Source organism: Canis aureus, chromosome 10 (genome assembly GCF_053574225.1).
Source record: "Canis aureus isolate CA01 chromosome 10, VMU_Caureus_v.1.0, whole genome shotgun sequence".
Classification (NCBI taxonomy): domain Eukaryota; kingdom Metazoa; phylum Chordata; class Mammalia; order Carnivora; family Canidae; genus Canis; species Canis aureus.
The window spans coordinates 54,207,785-54,232,305 of NC_135620.1; the positions used below are offsets into that span (position 1 = coordinate 54,207,785).

Sequence of the window (24,521 nt, forward strand, 5' to 3'; positions counted from 1 at the left end):
GGAGGAGAGGGAAAGAGGGTCTGAGGAAATCAGCAGGGGTGGTGGGAGCCCAGCTGGAATGAGCTGCTGGAACTTCTGCCTGAGGCTTTTGCCCCATCATGGCAGGCCTGCAGCTGCTGGGAGTAGGGAATGTGTGTGTGTTTGTGTGTGTGTGTGTGTGTGCTGAGATGATTTAAATTAGCAAGACAACCTCCCTTGTGCCCACACCCAACAGGAAAGGAAGCTGAGGTCTCAGGAAATTGGACTAGCAGGTACAAGTCACAAATGTACAAGAAATATCACAAGAACGTAACTTCTATTTTGAGCCCCCATTTTGCCTGAGAGAGATCCTTCGTCAATTTGGGATTTCTTCTCTTCCACAAGGGTCACAGCTGAGTCTCGAGATCTTATATAATGGGAAGATGTTGAGAGACTGTTTTCTGGTTACCGAGGTCCACACTACACTATCCCCTGAGAGTTCCGTCATTCTGCCCAGTCCCGAGTGCTTTCTTGTTCCCATCTGCATAATGCTTTGCAGTGCTACTGCTCTCCCCGACTTCTGTGCCACACACAGACCTGTGAGGCCTGAGCTGCCCACATATACCTTGAAGCCATTTCAATTCTGAGGGTCCACTCGGGATTTTACTTGACCAATAAGGCATGAATTGCTGCATCTTTCAGATCCTGCAAACCTGTCCAGGGGTTTGGACAAGGGAATGGGGCTCTGGGCCTCTTTCTTTTGGGACCCTTCTGTGCCAGTGCTCTCACTACATCCCCTCCTCTCTCTTCCTTTTCCCTAGCTTTTATTAATCTGGAGGTGGGGAAACCTCCTTTTTACTTAGATTTTCTCCCAAATCTTTTGTCTATGCCCTCAGCCTCTCCTGTTAAGACTTTAGAGCCTAGGTTTTTGAAGGTCAAAAGCCAGGGAAAAAAATCCCTTTGTCCTCTGCTTTCTGTAATTCTGTCTCTTCCTTGGGGCACTGAGCAGAGTGATGTGGCCAGCAGAATGGTGAGCCAAGAGGAGTGGGCTTCATGTCTGTTCCAGTATCAGAAACATAACCATGTTATGATGTGGAACATCAGGTCACTAGGATGCATTAACCCAAATCGCTGGGATTCAGGACAGAGTCAGAGTACAGAAGGCACTGAAGAGGGATGGAGAGTAGGACAGACCCCACTCAGAAGGGGTTTTCTTGAAGAGGGGGGCAGATTTGAGTAAGAATTGAATGAGTTTCCACAATGCCAAGGTATTGGGAGAGGGTTCTCTTTGGTTACCAGTGTCCATATTGTATTCCTCCACCGAGATTCCTGTCATTCCAAGTGGTCCCCAGTCAGTAACACACTTAGAACACAGTATAATGCCTAGCCTGGTCTGTGATAAGTGTCCAGTACCTGTTAGGTAAAGGTCAAGAAGTGGCTGGACAGGAGAGGGAAGAGCAAGGGGGAAACACAAAGGCAGGAAAGACTGGTTATTTGCTGGGGAACTGGGAATAGTTTGGGGAGTCTGAGTTCGAACAATGTGTGGGAGTGGAGTGGGGCTGAGATAAGCAGCTAGGATGAGGTTGGATGGAGAGGTGGGGTCTGTTTTTTATCTCATGGGAAATGAGCCATTGGAGGGAGTTAAGCAGGAGAGTGGAACGATCTGATTGGGGTTTTGTTTTTTGGGTTTTTTTCAGCTTGGTGTTTCAGTGAGCAGAGAGGGTGGATTTTGAAGGGGGTTTGCAGGAAGAAAGCTTGGTGAAAACAGCTGTTGCAGTATCTGAGGGAGAGAGATAGTGAAGGCTTCTTGAGGAGGCATATTAGTAGAAAGGAGAGGACCCATTTAAGAGCTCTTAGGCGGTGGATTCTCTAGGACTTTATGACTGACTGGACGTGTGGGGCAATGATGGTCAGGAAGGCAAATCTCCAGTGGCTCTTGGGTTGACTGTAGGATAACATGGCAGCCATTAGACTATTCACACATTTCTCAGTCTTCCTGTTCCTTCTGGACACATGATGAGTGTGCTTCACCTGCCCCTCGATGTTAGCTGTGGCAAATGCTTGCATTGGCTGATGAAGTGGAGGTGGAAGTGAAGCTCAGAGAGCCAGTTCAGGCTTTGTCATGGTGACTAGCAATGGTTCAGAGGCCCAGAGGGATGAAGACAATGTCTCAGAAAGACCCCAACCACCCAGTCAACAGCAAATGGATCTGCATCAAGAGTGAGAAATAAACCCTTGTGGTTTTAGCTACTGCAATTCAAAGTCATTACCATGATGGACCTAGCCTGCCATGCATGATAGAGTTGAAGAGCAACAGGGAAGATGGGACATCTTCCTGGAGAGCAGGTCTCCCCACAGCAGGGCTATAGCAGCAGCTTTCACTTCTGCGTTCCTCAGGCTGTAGATGATGGGGTTCAGTGAGGGTGTCACAACCCCATAGAACAATGCAATAATCTTATCCAGGTCAGGGTCCTTGGCCTTGGGCTTGAAGTACATGAAGGAGATGGTCCCATAGAAAACTACCACCACTATGATGTGGGCAGAGCAGGTGGAGAAGGCTTTGCACCGGCCTGCAGCTGAGGGCACCCTAAGGATGGTAGCGAGGATGAAAATGTAGGACAGGAAGATGAGCAGAAGTGGGGCCAGTGTCAGGATAACTGTGGCCACCATTATTAGCAGTGCATTGAGAGAGATGTCCCCGCAGGCCAGTTTCAGCACTGCCAAGATCTCGCAGAAGAAGTGGTTGATGATATTGTGGCCACAGAAGGAGACATTCCAGGTAAGAAAGGACTGCAGCAGTGAATTGGCAAAGCCCATCCCCCAGCTCAGCACCACCATCTGCACACACGTCTGCCTACGCATGATCTCTGGGTACCTAAGTGGCTGGCAGATGGCCACATAACGGTCGTATGCCATCACTGCCAGAAGCAGGCACTCCGTGGTGCCCAGAGCCAGGGTCAGGTACATCTGCAGGGCACAGCCAGGGAAGGAGATGGTCCTCTGGGTTTTCAGGAAGTTGACCACCATGAGAGGCACAAAGGAGGATGTGCCACAGATGTCCATCAGGGAGAGGTTGCTGAGGAAGAAGTACATGGGGCTGTGCAAACGGGGGTCCAACATGTTCAGCACTATGAGGAGGGAGTTCCCCAGCACATTCACAGAGTAGATGCCCAGGCAGAGCACAAACAGGACCATCTCGAGCTTATGGTGCTCCTGAAGCCCCAGCAAGATGTATTCGGTCACAGCCGTCTGGTTTGCCATCTCATTCTCCCTCAGTCCTGTCCGGACCACACAGGTGTCAGAGGAAGCTCTCACTGGCTTGGAAGCCAAGCAGCCTGACCGGGGGCATGTCATCCCTGCCTCGGTGGTTTAGTTTCACCATCTGTATAATGAGAGGGTTGGACTTCAGGCCTGCAAGCTGGCCCTCTCAGCTCTGCAGCTCTGCTGTAACTTAAGGACTCAAGGCACATTCTAGCCCCCTAGGCTCTTCATTGTTCTCCCCATGGTGGGGGCAGGGGAGACAAGAGAGTAGGATTCATGTTTGGCATACTCCTCTGTAATCTAAAGAGTTTTTGGCTGTTAAAGGAAGTATCTTTTCTAGGTTATGACTCCATATGGCTGAATTTTGCACTTGGTATTTTAGATTCATTCATTTGCTGAATATGCTTTGAATACTTATTCTGTGCTAGGTCTTGTTTAGGTGCTAGGGGTACAGCAGTAAGAAAAATAAATGGACAGAAACATACCATACCACACCTATCATAAGGCTGCCCCTTCTTCCCTGAATGAGGCGATGTGAGGTCTGAAGGCCCGTGGGTAAGTATGGGTGATACTTACTTGATGGTTCCTTTGGGCATTAAGGATCAGACAGTCACACTCCGCAGGATGTGTAAGCCTGATGTGCAGTCATTTCTCTTTAAGGAATGATAGGCCATCCGTTGATTTTTTTTCCCCTTCTCTCATCCGTTGATTGTTTTTTAGGATTAAAAAATTATTTTAGGGCAGCCCTGGTGGCTCAGCGGTTTAGCGCTTGCCTTCAGCCCAGGGTGTGATCCTGGAGTTCCGGGATCCAGTCCCACGTCAGGCTCCCTGCATGAAGCCTGCTTCTCCCTCTGCCTGTGTCTCTGCCTCTCTCTCTCTCTTTCTCTCTCTCTCTTTCTTTCATAAAAAATAAAAATAAAAAAATAAAAAAAATAAAAGCAATTCATCTTCTCAAAAAAAAAAAAAAGAAATAAAAAATTATTTTAGAGAGACAGCACAAGCAGGGGGAGGGGCAGAGGGAGAGGTAGACAAGATTTCCTGCTGAGTGGGGAGCCCAACCAGGCAGTGTGTGTGTGTGTGTGTGTGTGTGTGTGTGTGTATAGCTGGACCCCAGGACTCTGAGTTCATGACCTGAGCTGAAATCAAGAGTTAGATGCTTAACCGACCGAGCCACCCAGGTGCCCCCCTCATCTATTAATTTTTAAAAGAACATACAAGGATGTATATATTCCAATAGAGCCACTGGTCACATGATTTATCCCTGGTCATGCCAGCCAAGTGGCTCCATTCTTGGTCTCCATATTGCCTTGTGGGATAAATGATACTGGCAATGATGTTACAGGAGGAGGGAAAACCAGGTTCTAATCTGTCAGGGCCATGTCAGTCAGGGACTAGTTCTAAAGGAGGGGGAGGCACACTTTTCTCCCAGGTGGCTTTCATTGCTCTTCTGAGCTGGTCTCCCTGCCTCCTGGGGAAATGCCAGTGTCAGGTATTCATAGGAGGGACCCCTCATGTCCCCAAGGCACAGCTGTCTTGTTAGGCAGGCAGGCTATCTTATGGCCCATGTAGTCCCTGGTCTAAAGCAGAAACAGGAGCTGAGTATGAAATTTAACATACAGAGGATACAGTCACCTCCTCCTTCCTGGGCCGACTGAGAGGCCAGTGTCCTGTGACAGCACTGGAGCCCTTGTCTGTCCCTCAGGATCGGATTTTTCCCCTCACTCGTCCTCAATGCATCTAGTATTTGTAGGGGCTGGCAGGCTCCCCCTCTGCTGAACACACCTTGTCTTTTCCTAGGGCTACATCTTGCCCAAGAAGTTCCATTTTATTTTTTTAAAGATTATTTGAGAGAGAGAGAGAGAGAGAGAGAGCAAGGGGAGGGGCAGAAGGAGTGAAGGAATCCTGAGGCAGACTCCCCTGCTGAGTGCAGAGCCCAACATGGGGCTCGATCCTGGGACCCTGAGATCATGATGTGAGCTGAAATCAAAAGTTAGCAGCCTAACTGACTGAGCCCCCCAAGTGCCTCAAGAATTTCCTTTTTTAAGAGGCATGTCCTCACTCCCTCCCCCAGTGGGGGCTTCCTCCTGTCCCTCAGAGCATACTTCCATCTCTGTCTCTTCTCTCTCTCCTGCTCTGTGAGGGGTTACTTGCTTCCTTCTTGTACTCCCTTAGCCCTTGGCTGACCCTCTGTGTTCTTCTACGGTGTATTGTGCACCTGTCTCCTCCACTACACCTGAGAGCAGGACCCTGTCTCCTTCCTACGCCTCCCACATGAGTGCGGCCAAGAACAGTCATTCAACATGCATGATTAAAAAAAAAAAAACCAGCTTTGCACCCCAGCGTCAGCACTAATTAGCTGAGTGACATTGACTAAGCCATGGGGCTTCTCTGAGACTCAGTGTCTTTTTGAAAAATGGAAGTGGTGTGTAGCTCTGATGAGACATACCCACAAAGGTTCTAGTGAGCCGCCCAGCACTACATGTTGTCTGAGGATCCTGATCAAAGATTTTCTCTTCAGCCACAGGGCTCCTGCTGGATCTGTGCTTGCCACCTCCCAAGAAGAGTTCAAGCTTCTGTCATGACCCCTTTTATCGCCAGAGCCTGTTCCACTTTCCCCTCCTCCAGCCTAAATCAGGGTGATTGTTAAGGGGGTTTCTGGAGCTATAGGGCAGCGGATTCATCTGGATCAGCACTTGACCTTAAATTTCATCCACATGAACAATTAAGGTTAAGATTTCTCTTGCTGAGGTTTGGCAAAAAGATAAAGAATCACCTTAGTGTGATGATGGCTCATTCATTCACTCATGAAACAAATAGTTTTGGAGCACAAATAGTTATGTGCCAGGTCCTGTGCTAGGAGATGGGAATACAGCAGAAGCAGATGTGGCTTCTGCTCTAACAGAGTTTACACTCATTCCCTCATGCTAGGTGCCCTTGGAAACATCCCTTCCTCTCTCTGGGCTTTAGAAACCTCAAAGAGAATCTGGGATGTAAAGACAAAGTGGAACTTGAAATCTGTAAAGAAGAAGTTAAAAGGAAGCAACTTTTTCTAGGTTATGACTTCACGTGTCTGGATTCTGTCCACAGCATTTCAGATGCAAGTATAAGGGTTTGGTCTCTTTGAGTGTGTTATTACAAAATGACCTTTGTTAGCCTCAAATTCTGACACCTGACATAGTTGCATGTGTCTGTGTGGATAAAAGGTGGGAAACCACCTTTCTTCACATTTCTCTTCTTTGCCCTTATCTCTAACAAAAAGACCAAGTGGGAAAGGCAGGGGTATTTAAGGGCTTTTGAGAACAGGCTCTGGCTTGCCCACTTGCCTCACCTCCCTTACATCCCTTCATACACACCTGCTCCAACCTCACTAGACTACTCCCCATTGATGAACAAATGTCCACACTCTCTTATCTCGTCCCTCTTCTCATGCTCTTTCCTCAGCCTGGAGTGGCTTTTCTCTTCCACTCATCCTTCGAGGCTTGGCTCTCACATCCCTCCTCTGCACAGCCTGCTCAGATGCCTTCAGAGAGCTGACTATGCCAACAATACGATGTGATGCTCACGGCTTTAAGCTCAGGCTAATTGCATTCTGCCTTGCATTGTAGCGTGTGGTCTCTCTCTCCATAGACTGTGAGCTATCTTAATCAAAGGGTCACATCCAATCCACCACTGCTGCCCTCCAGGGCCTGCACCCAGGAGAGCTGCTGGTGATCACCATTTGAGATCTGGTGCTATTCCGCTGCCCCAAATCCTGGTCCCAGATGTCTCACCTTGAGATCATCTCCTCCACCAGCACACATACAGCAACAGAGGATGCAGCTAAGAGTGTTGGGCGTGCCAGTCTTCTCCCTGCCTTGGCAGCTGCTGTTTCTGAAGAGCTACATCAGAGAGTAGCCTGAATGGTGGAGCCTCCATTGTGGGTCTTCTCACAATTTAAGAGTCTGGTCATAACACATTTATGGAAATTAGAACCAGCTCATGGAGCCACAGGTTTATGTCCTGAAATAAGTCTGTGTCTAGAAGATACCATGCATCCAGCTCACAGACAGCTTTGACTCTGCACCATGGGTACAGGATGGGGCATCAGGGAGCAGCTGCCATTACCTGGGTGTATCAGTTAAGATGAGCTAGGTTTTGCTGCGGTAACACGCATAATCTAAATGGCTTACCATGACAAAGGTTTATTTCTTTCTCATGCTCCATGTCCTTTATAGCTTTCCAGGGGGCTCTGTTCCATGTTGTCCTCCTCAGAGACCCTGGCTGATGGAGGCTCCACCATTCAGACATTGCCAGTTGTTCTGGCTGGGGAAGAACACAGTAGGCATTCACATTAGCAGTTACATGCTCTGCCCCAGAAGGGACATGTGTCACACCTGCCCACACTCCATTGGCTCTGTATAATCCTACCACATGCCACGAGGAGGACAGCCTGAAATTTGCTGAATATTTAGGTATGGTATTGTTTCACAATACACTCAGAAAACCACTCTTGCATCTATCTGTCAAGGTCTCACACTTTGTCATGTCCTGGAAAATCAGATCCATGGAGAGATTGCAAACCAGGTGTCTCTGAGAATAATTGTCGAATTCCACACCCCAATTTAGACTTCCTGAGAAGCAGTGTGGTGCCATGAACCAGGACTGAGAGCCCTGGGACAGGGGTGAGGGATCCAGCTTTGATTCTGTTGCCTCTGTTCTGATTCTGCTGTATGAACTTGGTTAAATTTCTCCTGTGAATGGAACTACTCAGTTAGGTGACCCCTAGTACCCTGTAACCTCTGAAACATTTCCTCATTCTATCTAGCAACTTCCAACCCTGAGGTCTGACAGACCCAGGGTTACTTTGCAAGGTAAATATTATATCAATTTCACTGGCTGGCAAATCTAGTTTGAACCATTTAATATTTTATTTTAGGCTTCACAAATTATTTAAAAATAAAGGTGATGGACATAAAAGGACCGAAGCTTCTGTTACAATTTCCCTGACATGCCTGGATCTAGGATTCCTGCTTGACCACTTCCTCGCTGGATGGCAGAGCAGGTGAGTGCAGGCTTTGGAGTCAGACCCACCAGGGCTCAGGTCCCAGACCTGCCACTTGCTAGCAGTTTTCTCAGCCTTGCCTCCCTTACCTGTAAAGTGGAGATGAGTATAGTGTTTCCTTGTGGGATGATCTTGAAGATCCAGTGAGATGAGGTATGCAGAGCTCTTAGCACAGAGGCTGGCACATGGTAAGTAATCAGTAAGTGGTAGCCACTATTGCAAGTATCATGTCCTTTTTCACAAGCAAATATTCTGGTTTATTCATATGTTTAAAAAAGATTTCATGAGAATGGTCCTCATGCTATATGGATTGTCCTTACCTCATCATACCTATAGCCCCATGGCTTTAGCACATGCAGGTAGCTGGAGCAGGCTGCCAGGTGGGCTGACCCAGGGCTTGGGAGAGCAGAGCAGACAAGTGCTGAGCTCATTACCAGCAAACATACTGTGCTGGGATGAGCCAGGGCCAAAGCTTCGAGGACCAGCTTCCTGGTCCCCTGCCACATAGCTCTCTGCTCCATGCCCTGGGGAGCCTTGCAGTCCCTGCCCAATTTAAAGTTCAAACTACACAAGTTGGTGGGTTTGGCAGCTGTGGGGCTTGGAGACCCCAGGACTCTTGTGCTTCCCCAGGAGGGCCTGGCTGCGGTGAAGTGGGCACAGGACAGACACCGGATGGAATCTGATCGGGTCTCATTGCCATCTTGCCCCTTGGATCCGAGGATTGGAGTGTGTGGCCCCCTGCCATAGGGTGTCTTCATTCCGGAATGTTGTGAGGATTGGGACTCATGAAAGTTTCGGAGAGTCCGTTGCTCAAAGGAGAGGCCTCATGCACTTGTGAGGGACATTAAATCAGGGGTTCAGTCCAGTACATAGGTCTCTACAGGTTTCCTTCCCATCCAAAGACTGTTCCTACTTGTTTTCTCCATGCTCATAGAACAGTACCCTCTTGCCACCACCCGTGGATGCCTGGAACTCAACACCATCCCCCTGCGTCTCTCATCGTCTCCATCTCTGTCTTAGGGGGCTGCAGCCCTGTCCACCCAAATAAGCCAGAAACCCAGCCTGCAACCCACAGGCCTCTGTCTCTGTCTCCCAGCTCTGCAGTCATCTGTATATCCCAAGTATTTCTCAGCTGCCCTCACCCTGTGTGGTTCCCTACCTGGTCAGGCTGCCCCTGACTTACTCCTATCCCCACTGTGAGAGCCTGGGTGACAGCAACAGCTCCCTTACTTCCTGCTACCAATCTCCCCCCACCACCCCCCAGGCTGGAGGCCTTCTCATTAGTGCTCTATTCTGGAGCCAGGTGATCTTCCGTTTATTTCTTTTTTTAAAAAAAGATTTATTTATTTATTTATGATAGACATAGAGAGAGAGAGAGGGGCAGAGACACAGGAGGAGGGAGAAGCAGGCTCTGCAGGTAGCCTGATGTGGGACTCGATCCCGGGACTCCAGGATCATGCCCTGGGCCAAAGGCAGGCACTAAACCACTGAGCCACCCAGGGATCCCCTGATCTTCTGTTTCTTAAAAATGCATCACTTTATTTTTAAGTTCAAAGTCACATTCATGTTATAAATATTGGAATTAGTTAAATAAGAAAATGATCGGCTCTAACTAGCAATCCTATTTAATCCCACCACCTGGTGGAAACAGCTCTTAATATTTTGTCATAGTTTCCCAGGATTTTTTGCATTTATGCTAATTCACAAATCCATAACGAAAATACTTTAAAAAATAACATTGGGATCATCTGAGTGCAAAGTTATGAATTCTGCTTTTTCCTACTATAATTACATTGCGAGCATTTCTCATATTAAATATTCTTCAGGGCAGCCCCGGTGGCGCAGCAGTTTAGCGCCGCCTGCAGCCCAGGGTGTGATCCTGGGGACCCGGGATGGAGTCCCATGTTGGGCTCCCTGCATGGAGCCTGCTTCTCCCTCTGTCTGTGTCTCTGTCTCTCTCTTTCTGTGTCTCTATGAATAAATAAATAAAATATGTTCTCATTCATTTGGGGAATATAATAATAATATAAATAAAGGAAAATAAATAATAGAAAGTAAGGGAGAAGAAATGGGTAGGAAATATCAGAAAGGGAGACAGAACCTAAAGACTCTCCTGACTCTGGGAAACGAACTAGGGGTGGTGGAAGGGGAGGAGGGCGAGGGGTGGGGGTGAATGGATGACGGGCACTGAGGGGGGCACTTGACGGGATGAGTACTGGGTGTTATTCTGTATGTTGGCAAATTGAACACCAATAAAAAATAAATTTATTATTAAAAGATAAAATAAAATAAAATAAAAATTTTAAAAAATAAATAAATATTCTTCAAAAAATAAGATTTTTTTGAAGGCTATATCACATTCTATTATTGGACACCACCAATATTTATTTGGACATTCTTCTATGATTGGATGTTAAGATTCTTACAACTTTTTGTTACTATAAACAATATGATGATTAATGTCCTTATATGTATTCTTATTTGTAAATCTTTGTGCCTCTACTGATCATATTAGACTAATTCTTAGAAGTAGATGTGTTAAGTCATAGAGTGTAGCAATTTTTAAGTCTTTTGATTCATACTGTCAACTGACTTTTCAGGAAATGTGTATTAACTTATTCCCATCCCCACCCGCAGCGTATGACATCACTTCTTCACTGCACCTTCATTACCGATAAGGTATTAGAAAAATTCTTCACCAATTTCATGGGTGAAAAATGGTATCTAATCAGTGATCTGTCTAAAATGTGATTGTAAACCCCGGTGCCCACAAGATAACATCCAAACTCCTCCCATGGCATCAGAGCTGGACCTGTTGGCGGGCAGCCTTCATTCTGGCGTGGTCAGAGAATGTGGGGCTTCAGGCAGAAGGCTGTGTTTCTCTCCTCTGTGCCTCTTCCAACCAACATGTGAAGCAGAAAGAGGGACTAGAGGGGAACTAGGGTTCTAGCAAAGACTGTGCTTCCCTCTAGCAGGGGGCAGGAGAGCTGGACTGCTTCTTGGAGGCCCAGGCCAGCTTCCGCATCATATAGTTGGTGCCACTGAGGTGGGGGTGGGGGTGGGCAAGGAATGGAGATATCTGAATCTGCATCCATTTCCACCATGTGCTCACTGAGTTGTCAGAAAGGAAAGCTGGGAAGAGGCTGAGCACGAGGCAGGGGCAGCTCTGGCAGGATCCCTGTGATGAGGTAAGGAAGGGTAGAGCAAGTCTCCCCAGAGCCAGGTGAGGCCTGGATGCTGGGCTGGAAGGTATGGCAACAGCTGCTGTTGCTGCTCAAGACAGACATTGGGAACATAGGCCCCGGGCTGCTCAGGGTGGTTGGTACTTTGATGGCTGGACTACTCTGGAAATCATGGACTCTGGGCTTCATCACTGCCTCTCCTGTCACCTCCCGGGGCACCAGGCCATACCTGTCATCTTTGAACCCTGTCTCAGCTCTGCTCAGATTCAGGGAAGACCCCAGGCTCTGCTCCTATCCGCCCTCTACTGATGTGTTCATGTATTTATTTGCAAAACCTATGGGGGGCCTAGGGTTGGGTAGGTCTGGACCTTGGGACAGAGTAGATTCTGAACCTCCCTGCTCTTATAGTAACACTGAAAATAAAGCAGGAAGAACTCTGCCTGGGGGTTAGTCAGGACCAGCAGGGCCAGCTTGTGAGGGCCTCGAATGCCCCCACTGAGGAGCTTATACTTTGTCCTGAGAGCAGGGGGAGCCATTTGGGGGCTTTAGTCAGGAGAGGAAGTGGTTTTCAAAAAAGGTCCCTCTGGATGCCCCAGGGAGGATAGAGCAGAAGGACTACTAAGAGTGCAGTCTTGAGGCCAGGCAAGAGCTGGTGTAAAGTTTCAGGCAGTGAGGCTGAGAGCTGACCAGGGCGATGCCAGGGAAGGAGCCAAGCGGTGCTTTGTGAGCAATTCTGTGGCAGCGTCAGGGGGACTTGGTGCCACCTCACTGGGGTGAAGATTCCAGACTCAGCCCTGTGCCCTACCTGTCCTCACCATAGACATACGAAGCCCTCACCTACTAACCTGAAGAGTCCAGACCTCCCTCACTTGGACGTCCAACTCCTACACCATACTTTCCTGGCAGCCTCCTTTACCTCCTTGTTCCTCAAGCTGTAGATGACAGGGTTCAGCATAGGTGTGACCACAGCATAGAGGACTGTGAAGACCTCATCAGAGATGTGGGCCTCCTTGCTCTTGGGTTTCATGTACATGAATATGACGGTGCCGTAGAACAGCATCACCACAGCCAGGTGTGCTGAGCAGGTGGAGAAGGCTTTGCGACGCCCAGCTGCTGAGGGCACTCTCAGGATGGTGGCCAGGATAAGTGTGTAGGACAGGCAGATGAATGCCAGGGGTATAGGCAGCAGCAGAATGGCACCCACCAGCAGGAAGACTTCACTGACTGATGTGTCACTGCATGCCAGCTTCAGCACTGCCAGGATCTCACAGGTGAAGTGACTAACCATGCGGTGGCCACAGAAAGGCAACCTCATGGCAATGACAGTCTCAGTCACTGACTTGACAAGACAGAGTCCCCAGGCGGCTCCTGCCAGCAACAAGCAGAGCCGGTGGCTCATGAGCACGGGATACCTGAGTGGCCGGCAAATGGCCAGGTAGCGATCGTAGGCCATGATGGCAAGAAGTAGACACTCTGTGGAGCCTGTGGCTAGGCTCAGACACATCTGGATTGCACAGCCAACAAAAGAGATGGTCTTCTGGGCTGACAGGAGGTGGACCAGCATCAGAGGCACAAAGGTAGATGTGTAGCAGATGTCCAGGATGGAGAGGTTGCCCAGGAAGAAGTACATGGGCGTGTGTAGGTGGACATCGAGGACACTCACTGCCACGATGGCTGTGTTCCCCAGCAGGGTCACCAGGTACATGGCTGAGCACAGAGGGAAGAGCAGGTGCTCCAGGGCTGGGTAGCCAGAAAATCCTTTCAGAAAGAACTCAAAGATCTCTGTCCTATTGACCAACTCCATATTGCAGTGCTCAGGAGACATATAGCTGGGATAAAGGGGAAGAGAGTGCGGGGTGGTGGAGAATCCACAGAGCCTCTTTTGGGTTGAGGTATGTTGCTGGGGCCTTTTTCAGCTGTTACACACACTCTGCCCTTGAATTTGGGCAATCTGTGCACCTCTAGGCTGCAATTCATCCATGTGAAAAGTAAACATTGATCTGGATCAACATTTCCCTAAGAGAGTGTTAATAGAAATGTTAGTAGGCAATCTGAAAAAATAATTTGAGACAACACTAAATTAATAGAAAATAAAGCCATTTACTGCAAGACTTCTCAGAGCCTTGTCTGCCAGTGTGATTTGTGACTTTCCAAAGTGGTGTAGGGCATGTAATTCCCAAAGTTACTTAACCATGGTCTTTTTACATTGATCTATAGCAAAAAAAAATTTTTTTAAATTTATTTGAGAGAGAGAGAGAGTGTGTGTGTTGTGTGCGTCCACAAGTGGAGGAGAGACTAAGGGGCGGTGGAGAGAGAGAGAATCTCTATCAGACTCCCTGTTGAGCGTAGCCAGATGCAGCGCTTGGCAAAGTTCAGGGTTTGAGATCATGACCCTGAGATCATGACCTGAGCTGAAACCAAGAGTCACCCAGGTGCCCCTACAGCAGATAAGTGTTCTACTAACAGTTTGGGGAAAATCCGGAGGTCTTCCAATCTTAATGTGTATCAGAATCACCTGGAAAATTTGTTAAAACACAGATTGCTGGGCTCTATCCTCAGTTTCTGACTATGTTTGTCTGGGTGATGTGGCTTCTGCTGGCCACAGTACCACTGTGAGGATCCCTGGACTAGATGGTTCCTAGGGGTCCTCCCGGCTTTTAGGAAGCCTCTGAGATGCTTTACACTCTTTCCATGGTTGGGAATGCTCTTCTTTATTTCTCAGCCTGCAGAAGTCTGGTTGTGCCTTCAGCTTAGCTCTGGTCTCCACGTGTGAAGCAGACATGTGCCTCTCATGGGAAGGACTGCTGGACTCTGAGCCTATCAGCAGGCTCATCTACCTGTCCCTCCACAGGGCCTGTTCATCAGCTACTATGTGTGGATTGACCTTCATCATGGGCTTTCAAGCTAAAATTCGAAGGGCTAGTTGGCCTGGCCCCCCAACTCCTATTTTCTTTGGGCCTGAGCCAGAGATGCTTGGACCCCATGAGTTCATAGGGCATCAGCATGGACAGCTCCCTGAGAGATGAACTTGTTGGATCTCACCATACAGGTAGGAAACTGAGATCACATTGTGGGTCTGTGGCAAGGTGTGTCTAGAATCCAGTCCTCCCAGCTGTGTGAACCTACATCATGCTCACAGCAGAAGTTTGCTTTTATCAGGTGCCGAATGTTGGTGGTTCTTTTATCACACTGGGTGAACATCTTTTTCCGACATTCTCCCCTCAATCTTCTCACCAGATAATGAGCATAAGTCAACTTTTCCTTAGTGTTCAGGCACCTGGCATGATGTCAATAAACCCATGGGATGTGCTGCCCTGCCCACGCCTGGGTCAGGAATGAGCATTGGTTCCTGTGAGTGCCTTCCTTGCATGACATAGTTCCCTCTTATTCGGCCCATGTTTATCCAGTCCAGAATGAAGAGATTGAGTCCCAACCACACACCAGGCACCATGCTAGGCATGAGGGGGATGAATGAGGACACACGTGTTCCCAGGCCACTAAATTCAAACCATTCCTAGGCAGAAATCCTCTCCAATTTCTGTGCCTAGCCTTATCCTGCTACTGTCTGCATACCTCTAGAAATAAGAAGCCTCTTTTTCCCATGGGCATTTTTCTTCCTCCTTTTTCTTTCCCCCTCTTTCTGTTAAGCCATGCTAAGGGTCACAAAAATCCTTCCTGATATAGAATATCTGGGTGTTGCTGGGTCTACATCATCTAGCAAGGTGCAGGCTGAGTGGCCCTGTGGACTTTCCTCTCACACCAAGTAGGGCCCTACACAGGAATGAAGGGCCCCTCCTGCAGCAGGGAGAGCTCTGTCCTAGCCTTGGGACCTCAGATTGAAGGTCTTGCCTCTGCTTGACTGTGTCTAGAGACATTGTGGGGTCAGGGAAGCGTGATCTGCAAGCTCCCTCCAAGATTCAGCTGGGGAATCTGAGACTGGGCTCCTGGAGGGGCACCTCTGCTTAACAGGGTGTCAATAGTGAGACTGTCCCAGGGCTGTGTGTGGCCTTGAGGTGGCATTGTGCTTTCCTGCACCCCTGGTAGTTAAGTCATGCTGTGGCTTCCTCTTTGCGTGGGTCCACAGACTATAATCTATCCCCTAAAGTCATGTACACACACACACACACACACACACACACACACACACACACCCCAGACTTGTGGCCAGGGCTTAGAGGACCAAGCAGGGACCCTAAGGGTGTCAGTGGAGAAGGAGCAGACCTTGGGATGGGGAGCAGACTTTGTCTGGGCTGAACCAGGAGGAGAAAGAAACATCAGAGTAGGGATATGGTCACAGAACCAGCTCAATGTCTTGTCTGCTTTCTAGCTTGAGTGCTGAGTTGCTGGGTCTCCCTACTCTTCTGTGGTCTGTCCTTCAGCTGGCAGGGTGGGGGGGGGGTCTGTGGGAAGAGGGGCCATGATGGGATGGAAGTGGCTGTGGAACTCTTGTTTCCAAAGCAGGATTAGGAAGCTTTGTCTGCAGAGCCCATAGTGTCCTTTCTGCCTTCGCCTCACTCCTGGACATATGCTACCTAAAAACCGGGCCAGAGGCCACCTCCCCAAGGGAGCCTTCTCATTTCTCCCAGGCTGCCTTGAACCCTTTCTCCTTAGTGCACCATGGCCCTGTGTTGGTATTTCTGAGAGGTGGTTCTCACCTCTTTCTCACTCTTGCTCCTTGCCTATTGCCTACCCTGCCAGCCCATCGGGGTGCCACCATACCCAGCCTTGGAAGGCCAAGTTGAAGCGCCTAGCCTGGCCACAGCCAACTTTTTCCTGTCTTGCTGTGACTTCAGGAGGCTAAGGCAAATTGGGAGTGAGCAGCTGGGTGATAGACATGAGTTGTTCCTAACTTGGAGGACAGCCTGGCAGAGGCAGGCAGTCTTGCCTCTCATGGAGACCACCCCCTTTTTATATGTGGAAACTGAGACCAGAGAGGAGAAGAGGCTTGCCCAGCATCATCACACACTTGAGGGGAAGCCAAGGCTCCAGTAATTCCTTCGCGCTCCTGACTCCCAGCCAAGGCCCTTTCCCCTGGCCCGACATCTCCACTTTTTTACTTACCTTGAGGCTCCTTCAGACCCATGTCCCCTCTTTCCTGGAAGATAATTCAAAGACCGGGAGCCTTGGTGGGCAGGACACATGGTTTCACACTGACCCAGCTTTGCAAACTAAAAGACATGCCTTGATTTGTGCAGAATTCAGGAAAGTGTTTGAAACTTGATAGAATTAAGTGGAGCTTTTAGAATTGGGTGGATGTAGGCAAAGTACTCAAAATTCAGTGGGAGTTCTCTAGAGGGTGTCAGGTTTGGTGGAATTAGGAAGTGCTGATGTGCTCAAGGCTGCACAGGGTCCTCAGTAGCTTATTGTGGGTGGCCAGGGTCTCCCTGACCTGGGCAGCTCCCAGCTCCATCATGGCCAATGGTTTCCCAGGGAGCAGACAAGCCAAAAGGAGTAGGCACCTTTCAAAGCTCCCTATGTGCCAAGGGACTGTGCAATCCCGGAGGCAATTTAGAGGGAGAAGGGGAAATGCGCCCAGCGTAGAAACTTTGGGGTGCTTCAGGGATGATGTCCCAAAGACCCAATTACACAGCATCTATTTGGAAATCTTAATTAGTATGAAAAAGTTGGAGAAAGTGACTCAGGGTCAGGAGCCACACTCATAGGTCAGTCCCCAGTCAGCGTAGCCCATGTGTATTTCCAGAATGAGTAAATGAGTGGCTGGGTGAATAATTAAATAATGCATAAACACTTCTTGGTGAATAAACTTAAAAATTAATGAACGTGTGAGTATGCAAATGGTAGGTTTTCCAGGAGTTAGAGGTCCTGCCAACTTTCATAGGGATCTCAAGAAAATGCAAAATCTGGAAAGAGTGTAATGGGGAGGAAACTGGGTGAAGAGAGACAAACAGAATTCCAGAATATCAGAGCAGTTGAGTCTGTATCTACCATTCTGGCACACCCTCAGTGCATGGACAGGAAAACTTCTCTAGAGAGGTGAAGTGGCGGGCTCAGGGTCCTGGGTTTGCTTGGGGACACTGATGTGTCCGTTCTTGAAAGCATCATCCCCAGTCAGTGCAAAGGAGGTCTGCCCAGGTCAGGTTGTGACCGGGTGCCTTTCACTGTACCCGGCTCCTCTTCTTCACTCTCAGAACAGGCATCCTGATGCTTGCTCCTTGAAGTTCCTTCCAGTTCTCAGAGCCCATTCCTCTGTGGGCTTGAGGACTTCATTATCAAATAGGGTCATTTTATCTTGGAACTGGGTATTGTTATTGTTGTTGGAGTTTTATTTAACTTTTAAAATTTAAGTGATTAAAAAAAAATAAAATAAAATTTAAGTGATTTTAATAGTTTTTTATGTATTTTTACAAATTACACATCAAAACATTTTTTTAAAAAAACATGAAGAATACAGAAGTATATGGTATAAAAGTCACACCCCCTTTTCATTCTCCCTTTCCCCGACTCCCCGAAGGTAGCTAGTATTCTAGTTTTATATATTTCTATCTAGATACTTTTCTGGTCATTTACATGTGCATATCCACACAGAAAGATTGATTTTGTAATCATAGGTAAGTGTGGCTTTTAAGCATGTTTTCTTCTTGCAGTCTTATTGACCATAAGTGATGTACAATTGCATAGATGTAAATCATATCATTTGATGAATTTTAGCATAGGTGTACAGTCACGAAACCATCAGCGCAATCAAGGTGGAGAATTTATCTGTCATCCCCCAAATTTCCTCATCCCCCTGAGTAGTCCATTCCTCCCTCCCCCAACCAGGCCACCTGGAATGTGTTTTCTGTAACTAGATTACTTTCACTTTCTAGCATTATATTTGTTGCAGTACTGTTTATCAATACTCATTTTTCATATATTTATGAATTTCTTTCTAGGCATGATGTTAGGTTTTAAATAAATTTTATTGTCTCTTATGGTCCTTATACCACACTACTTTAATTACTGTAGATTACTAGTGTATATTGATATCTGCTAGATATCAATATTTTTTTATTTATCAATATTTTTTCCAGAAAAATTTTGCAGTCAGCTTGTCAAATTTCATGAAACCTTTTATGGGATTATGCCTTTAATTCATCCACTAATTTGGGGGGCAGAATTGACATCATTGTAAAATCAAGTTTTCTCATTCAGGTACATTGTCTCTCCATCAATCCAGACCTTTTACTGTGTCCTGATTGTATAACTCTTCTCCTTCTAATATATTCATGAAGTGATTTCCATCGACGTATAATTTTCCCCAATGTCAAATTCTCCTTGTATTTCTGGGATAAACCCTTCTTCCTCTTCATGTTTTATTCTTGTCATAGGTGCAAGATTTATTTGGGGGTGAGCTGTTGTGAGCTGATGGGCTCTAGCTCCTGGGCTCCACCTGGTGGACATCAGGCCATTCTTGATGACTTTTGGGGGAGGCGGGAGGAGGTGGTTGGAACAACTATGAAGCCCTGAATTCCAAGCATGAGCTTGGGAGATCACTATGGCAGCAGGATGACAGAGCAAGGAATCTGGTGGACATAAAATCTATGTGCCCTAGTTATGTGCCTGTGTGTCCTCTACTAGCTTCTAAGTGCTAGGAAACCCTGAGGGAAGAGACCAAATCTGTGTTAAAGGATCTATTCTCAGAATCCAGCAGTATATTCACTAATATGTCCTTTCTCTAACTTCATAAGTATCTTTATGTCATATTCAATGAGGCTAAAATCTCAAGTATACTTTTACTTTTATGAATCTGGATGGCCTTTCATATCAATAAATTTATAAATCAGAAAACTGTGTTTCATCTTTGGTCCAGAAAGTAGGCTCTTGAGTCCTTGGCACCAGCCAAGTTTTGAGATCCAATCCTTGTGTGGATATCTTACCAAAATGTTGTAGAAGATAGAACTTGTACATGTTTAAATGAAAATCAATTCTTAACAGCACTGAAAAATCAGAGAGAGTGCCACCGGCAGACCAGAAATGTTGAGGAATTGCTGAAAAAACGATAAGCCAAATGAGATTGCATTGTTAGAAGAAACCGCAGCCAACAAAGTAAGGAAGGGATTACTGCAATAAGGACAGTGGTTTGGGGGTTCTCAGCTCACAGGCAACAGTTACAAGGAGCAGGGGGAAGGGGCTGAGGCAACCATCAGGATGACTGGTAAGGGACTGTAATTTGTAACTTGCCAGCAAGCAGGCAGGTCCAGGTAGTGGGCATTGGAGATATTTGCCCTCTGAGTCAGTAATTATCGATGCTTGAACCAGAGGCACACAGAGAAGTCCCGGGAGGAATGGGGAGCCACCAAGCCCAGCTGACATCCTCTTAGTAGCTCTTTCAGGCACTCCGTCATCATTCCTGGGGGTAGTAAATGGAAACTGAATTCACAGACAAGGTAATAGGAAATCATAAGAAGATGAGCCTACTATGTGGAATTTATGGTATTTGTCTTTTAGTGACTGGCTTATTTCAATTAGCATAATGTCTGCAAGGTTCATCCATGTTGTTGCCATTGCAAGATGTCTTCCTTTTTAAAGACTGATTAATATTCCATTGTATGGACATACCACATTTTGCTTATGCATTCACCAGCTGATGGAAACTTGGGTTGTGCCCATGTTTTAGCAGTTGTGAACAATGCTGTTATGCTATGTTAACCCTGCTTTCAATTTTTTGGGGCATATACCCAAAGTGGAATTGCTAGCTGATATGGCATTTCTTTTTTAAAATTTTTTGAGGAACCTCTAAAATTTTGAGCAGTCTCCACTATTTTCTACAGTGGCAGTACTATTGTTTTACATTTCGTTTAACAGTATGCAAGGGTTCCAATTTCTCCACATGCTAATTTCCATTTTTTTCCCCTTAATAGTAGCCATTGTAATGAGCGTGAGGTGATATCTCATTGTGGTTCTAATTTACATTTCCCTAATGATTTGTGATACTGAACATCTTTTCATGTGCTTATTGGCCATTATATATTATCTTGGAGAAATGTCAGTACAAGTCCTATGCCCATTTTTGAATTAAATTGTTTTTTTGTTGTTGAGTTTTAGAAGGTCTTTAGAAATTCTGGATATTATTCCCTTATCACATATATGATTTGTAAATATTTCCTCCCATTTTGTAGGCTGCCTTTATATTCTGTAGATAGTGTTTTTTGGACACACAAAGTTTTAAAATTTTCGTAGGGTCCAGTTTATCTAATGTTTATTTGTTACCTGTGTCCTTGGTGTCCTGTCTAAGAAATCATTCCCAATCCAGTGCCATAAAACTTTTGTCCTATGTTTTCTTCTAAGAGTTTTATTGTTTCAGGTCTTACATTTATGTCTTTGATCCATTTTGAGTTAAATTTTTGTATATGGTTTTAGGTAAGGGTTTAACTTCATTCTTTTCATGTAGATACCCCAGTTTTTCCAGTGCCATTTGTTGAAAAGACTATCCTTTCCCCATTGAATGGTCTTGGCACCCTTGTCAATAGTCATCTGATCATATGTGTGGGGGTTAATTTCTGGGCTATTTTATTCTATTGGTCTCTCTCTCTCTCTCTTTTGCCAGTGCCACACTGTTTTGATTGCTGTAACTTTGTAGTGATTTTTGGAATCAGGAGGTGTGTTCTTGAGGATCCCTGGGTGGCTCAGTGGTTTAGTGCCTGCCTTCCGCCCAGGGCGTGATCCTGGAAACCAGGGATTGAGTCCCACAGCAGGCTCCCTGCATGGAGTCTGCTTCTCCCTCTGCCTGTGTCTCTGCCTCTGTGTGTGTGTGTGTGTGTGTGTGTGTGTGTGTCACTCATGAATAAATAAATAAAATCTTTAAAAAAAAAAGGAGGTGTGATCTTCCAGTTTTGTTCTTTTTCAGGATTGTTTTGGCTACTTCCCATTCGTTAAGATTCCATTGATTTTAGGGTGAGTTTTCCTATTTCTGTGAAACATGTCATTGGGATTTTCTTGGGGATTGCACTGAGTCTGTAGGTCACTTTGTGTAGTTTTGATAAAGTCTTCCAATCCAGGAACATGGGAAGTGTTTCTATTTATTTGTCTGTTTGAATTTCTTTCAGCAATTTTTGTAGTTTTTATTGTACAAGTCTTTCACTTCCTTGGTTAATTTAATTCCCAAGTGTTTAATTCTTTATGATGATATTGTAAATGGACTTGTTTTTGTGATTTGTTTTTCAGATGTTCATTGTTAATGCATAGAAATGCAACTGATTTTTGCGTGTTGACTTTTGTGTGTAGTATCCTGCTACGTTGCTGAGTTCATTTATAGTGCTAACAGCTTTTTTTGTGTGTGGAGTCTTTAGAATTTTCTAAATATAAGATTATATCTGCCAGTAGGGATAGTTTTCCTTGTTTTTGTTTTTTTTTTTTTTTTTTTCCCAATGAGGGTGTCTTTATTTCTTTTTCTTTCCTAGTTGCTCTGGCTAGAATTTCCAGTACTATGCTGAAAGGGGGGGATCCTTACCTTGTTTCTGATCTTAGAGGAAAAGCTTTCAGTCTTTCACCTCTGAGTATGATGTTTGCTGTGGGTTTTCATACATGAGTTTTATTATGTTGAAGTAATTTCTATTTTGTTGAGAGTTTCTATAATGAAAGGGTTTTGAATTTTGTCAAATGCTTCTTCTGTATCAGTTGAGATGATCATGTGTTTTTTGTCCTTCATTTTGTTGATGTGGTATATTACATTGATTGATTTTTGTATGTTGAACCATCGTTGCATTCCAGGAATAAAGCTGACTTGTTATAGTATATAATCCTTTTTAATGTGCTGTTTAATTCAGTTTTTTAGATTTTTTATTGAGGATTTTTGCATTCATGTTCATCAAGGATATTGGCTTGCAGTTTTGTTTTGTTTTGTTTTCTCATGATGGCTTTATTTGGATTTGGTATCAGAGTGATGCAGGCCTCATAAAATGAGTCTGTGAGTGTTCCCTCTTGTTCTGTTTTTTTTTTTTTTTTTTTTTTTTTTTTTGGAAGAGTTTAAGAAGGACTGTTTTTTAAAAATTCTTCTCTGGTAGAATTCACACATGAAGCCATCTGGTCCTACTCTCTTTGGTGGGAAATTTTTGGTTACTGATTCAATCTCTTTATTCGTTTTCGGTCTGTTCAGGCTTTTTATTTCTTCTTTTATTTTTATTTTTTTAAGATTTTTATTTATTTATTCATGAGAGACACAGAGAGAGAGAGAGGCACAGACACAGGCAGAGGGAGAAGCAGGCTCCATGCAGGGAGCCTGACGTGGGATTCGTTTTATTTCTTCTTGATTCAGTTTTGGTAGATTGTGGGTTTCTAAGAATTTATCAATTTCTTCTGGATTATGCAGTTTGTTGGTGTGTAATCGTTCATAGTAATTCTAATGTTCTTTCTAATTTCTCTGTCATTTGTTGTAGTGTCTCCTCTTTCATTTCTGATTCTATTTATTTGAGTCCTCCTTTTTCTATTAGTCTAGCTCAGCATTTGTCAATTGTATTTTTTTCAAAAACCTACTCTTGATTTTGTTGAATTTTTTCCTATTGTTTCTCGATTCCTTATTTGATTTTTTTTTATTTTTTTATTTTTTTTCAATTTTTATTTATTTATGATAGTCATAGAGAGAGAGTGAGAGAGGCAGAGACATAGGCCGAGGGAGAAGCAGGCTCCATGCACCGGGAGCCCGACGTGGGATTCGATCCCGGGTCTCCAGGATCGCGCCCTGGGCCAAAGGCAGGCGCCAAACCGCTGCGCCACCCAGGGATCCCCCTTATTTGATTTATATCCAGTCTAATCTTTATTATTTTCTTTCTTCTGCCAGTCTTGGCTTTCTTTTTCTCAATTTTAAGCTCATTAAATCTCATATTTTATTTTTATTTTTAAAGATTTATTTATTTATTTATTCAGAGAGAGAGAGAGAGAGAGAGAGGCAGAGACACAGGCAGAGGGATAAGCCAACTCCATGCCGGGAGCCCGAAGCGGGACTCGATCTCCAGACTCCAGGGTTGGGCCCTGGGCCAAAGGCTGGCGCCAAACTGCTGAGCCACCCAGGGATCCCCTCACTCCACATATTTTGATATGTACTGTTTCTATTTCTGTCTTGTTCTGAATAATTTGTAATTTCTACTATTATTCTTTTTAATTATCATAGAAGTGTATTTCTTAATTCCCAAACAAATGGAGGTTGTTGGATAAATGTTTAAATTTTTAAAGCTTATTTCAGCTTGATTTCTAATATAACTTCACTGTAGTCAGAGAATGTGGTCTGTATGATACCCATCCTTTAAATTTGTTGAGACTTGCTTTATGACCTACTCTCTGGCAATTTTTCATCAATAGTATCTGTGTGCTTGAAAAGAATGTATCTTCTCTGCTGGGGGCAGTGTTTTTATATACATCCATTTATCAAGCTTCACAGTTACTTTGTTCAAATCTAAATTTTTACTGATTGTTTTGTCTGCTTGACAAATAATGTAAAGATATGTGTTAGAATCTTTTGATTATGAATTTGTCAATTTCTCCTTATGGTTTTAGAAAATTTTGTTTTATATTCCTATGCTATTAGGAACATAAAACGTCATAATTGGTAACAATGATTTTTTATGTTTATATATGGATCCTCTTTATCTCTAGAAATTTTTTTGCCCTAAAATTTACTTTGTCTATTATTATACCAGCTTTCTTTTGCTTAGTATTTGCTTGATGTATCTTTTCTATCTTTTTGCTTTCAATTTTTCTATCATCTGTTTTTTAGACTTCTGTAGTAAATAGCACATAGCTTAATTTGTTTTGTTTTGTTTTAATGTGAGTGGGAAGGAAGAGTAATGAGGCCCAAGGAGGGTCACTTCAAGTATCTAGTTGGCTGGAGGCTCATGACACCAGGCACTGAGACAGGGAGTCAGTCTCAAAGTATCCCATTCCACTCCTATTCCTGACCCTAATCCCTCTATCCTCCACAGGAATGTCATTCCATGAGTCACCCATCTCCCTTGAGGATTCCCAGGGAAGAGAGGGCTCTGTCTTCTCGCATCTTTAAAATAGAACCTTCCTTGACATAATTTTCTCTTGCAGCTGCTGCCTCATCTCTCTTCTCTCCTCCACTGACAAGTTCCTCAAGAGGTATT

At 45.3% G+C, this 24,521-nt stretch overlaps 2 protein-coding genes across 2 annotated transcripts; both read right to left on the minus strand.

Moving 5' to 3' along the window:
• Window positions 1-2,238: 2,238 nt before the first annotated feature.
• LOC144321537 (olfactory receptor 13C7-like) lies at window positions 2,239-3,228 on the minus strand. The gene has a single exon (XM_077910920.1). It carries the CDS (start codon window positions 3,217-3,219, stop codon window positions 2,239-2,241), a length of 981 nt encoding a protein of 326 aa, XP_077767046.1. The 5' UTR covers window positions 3,220-3,228.
• Window positions 3,229-12,307: 9,079 nt separating this feature from the next.
• Window positions 12,308-13,267, minus strand: LOC144321743 (olfactory receptor 13J1-like). The gene has a single exon (XM_077911002.1). It carries the CDS (start codon window positions 13,265-13,267, stop codon window positions 12,308-12,310), a length of 960 nt encoding a protein of 319 aa, XP_077767128.1.
• Between the last annotated feature and the right edge of the window lie 11,254 nt (window positions 13,268-24,521).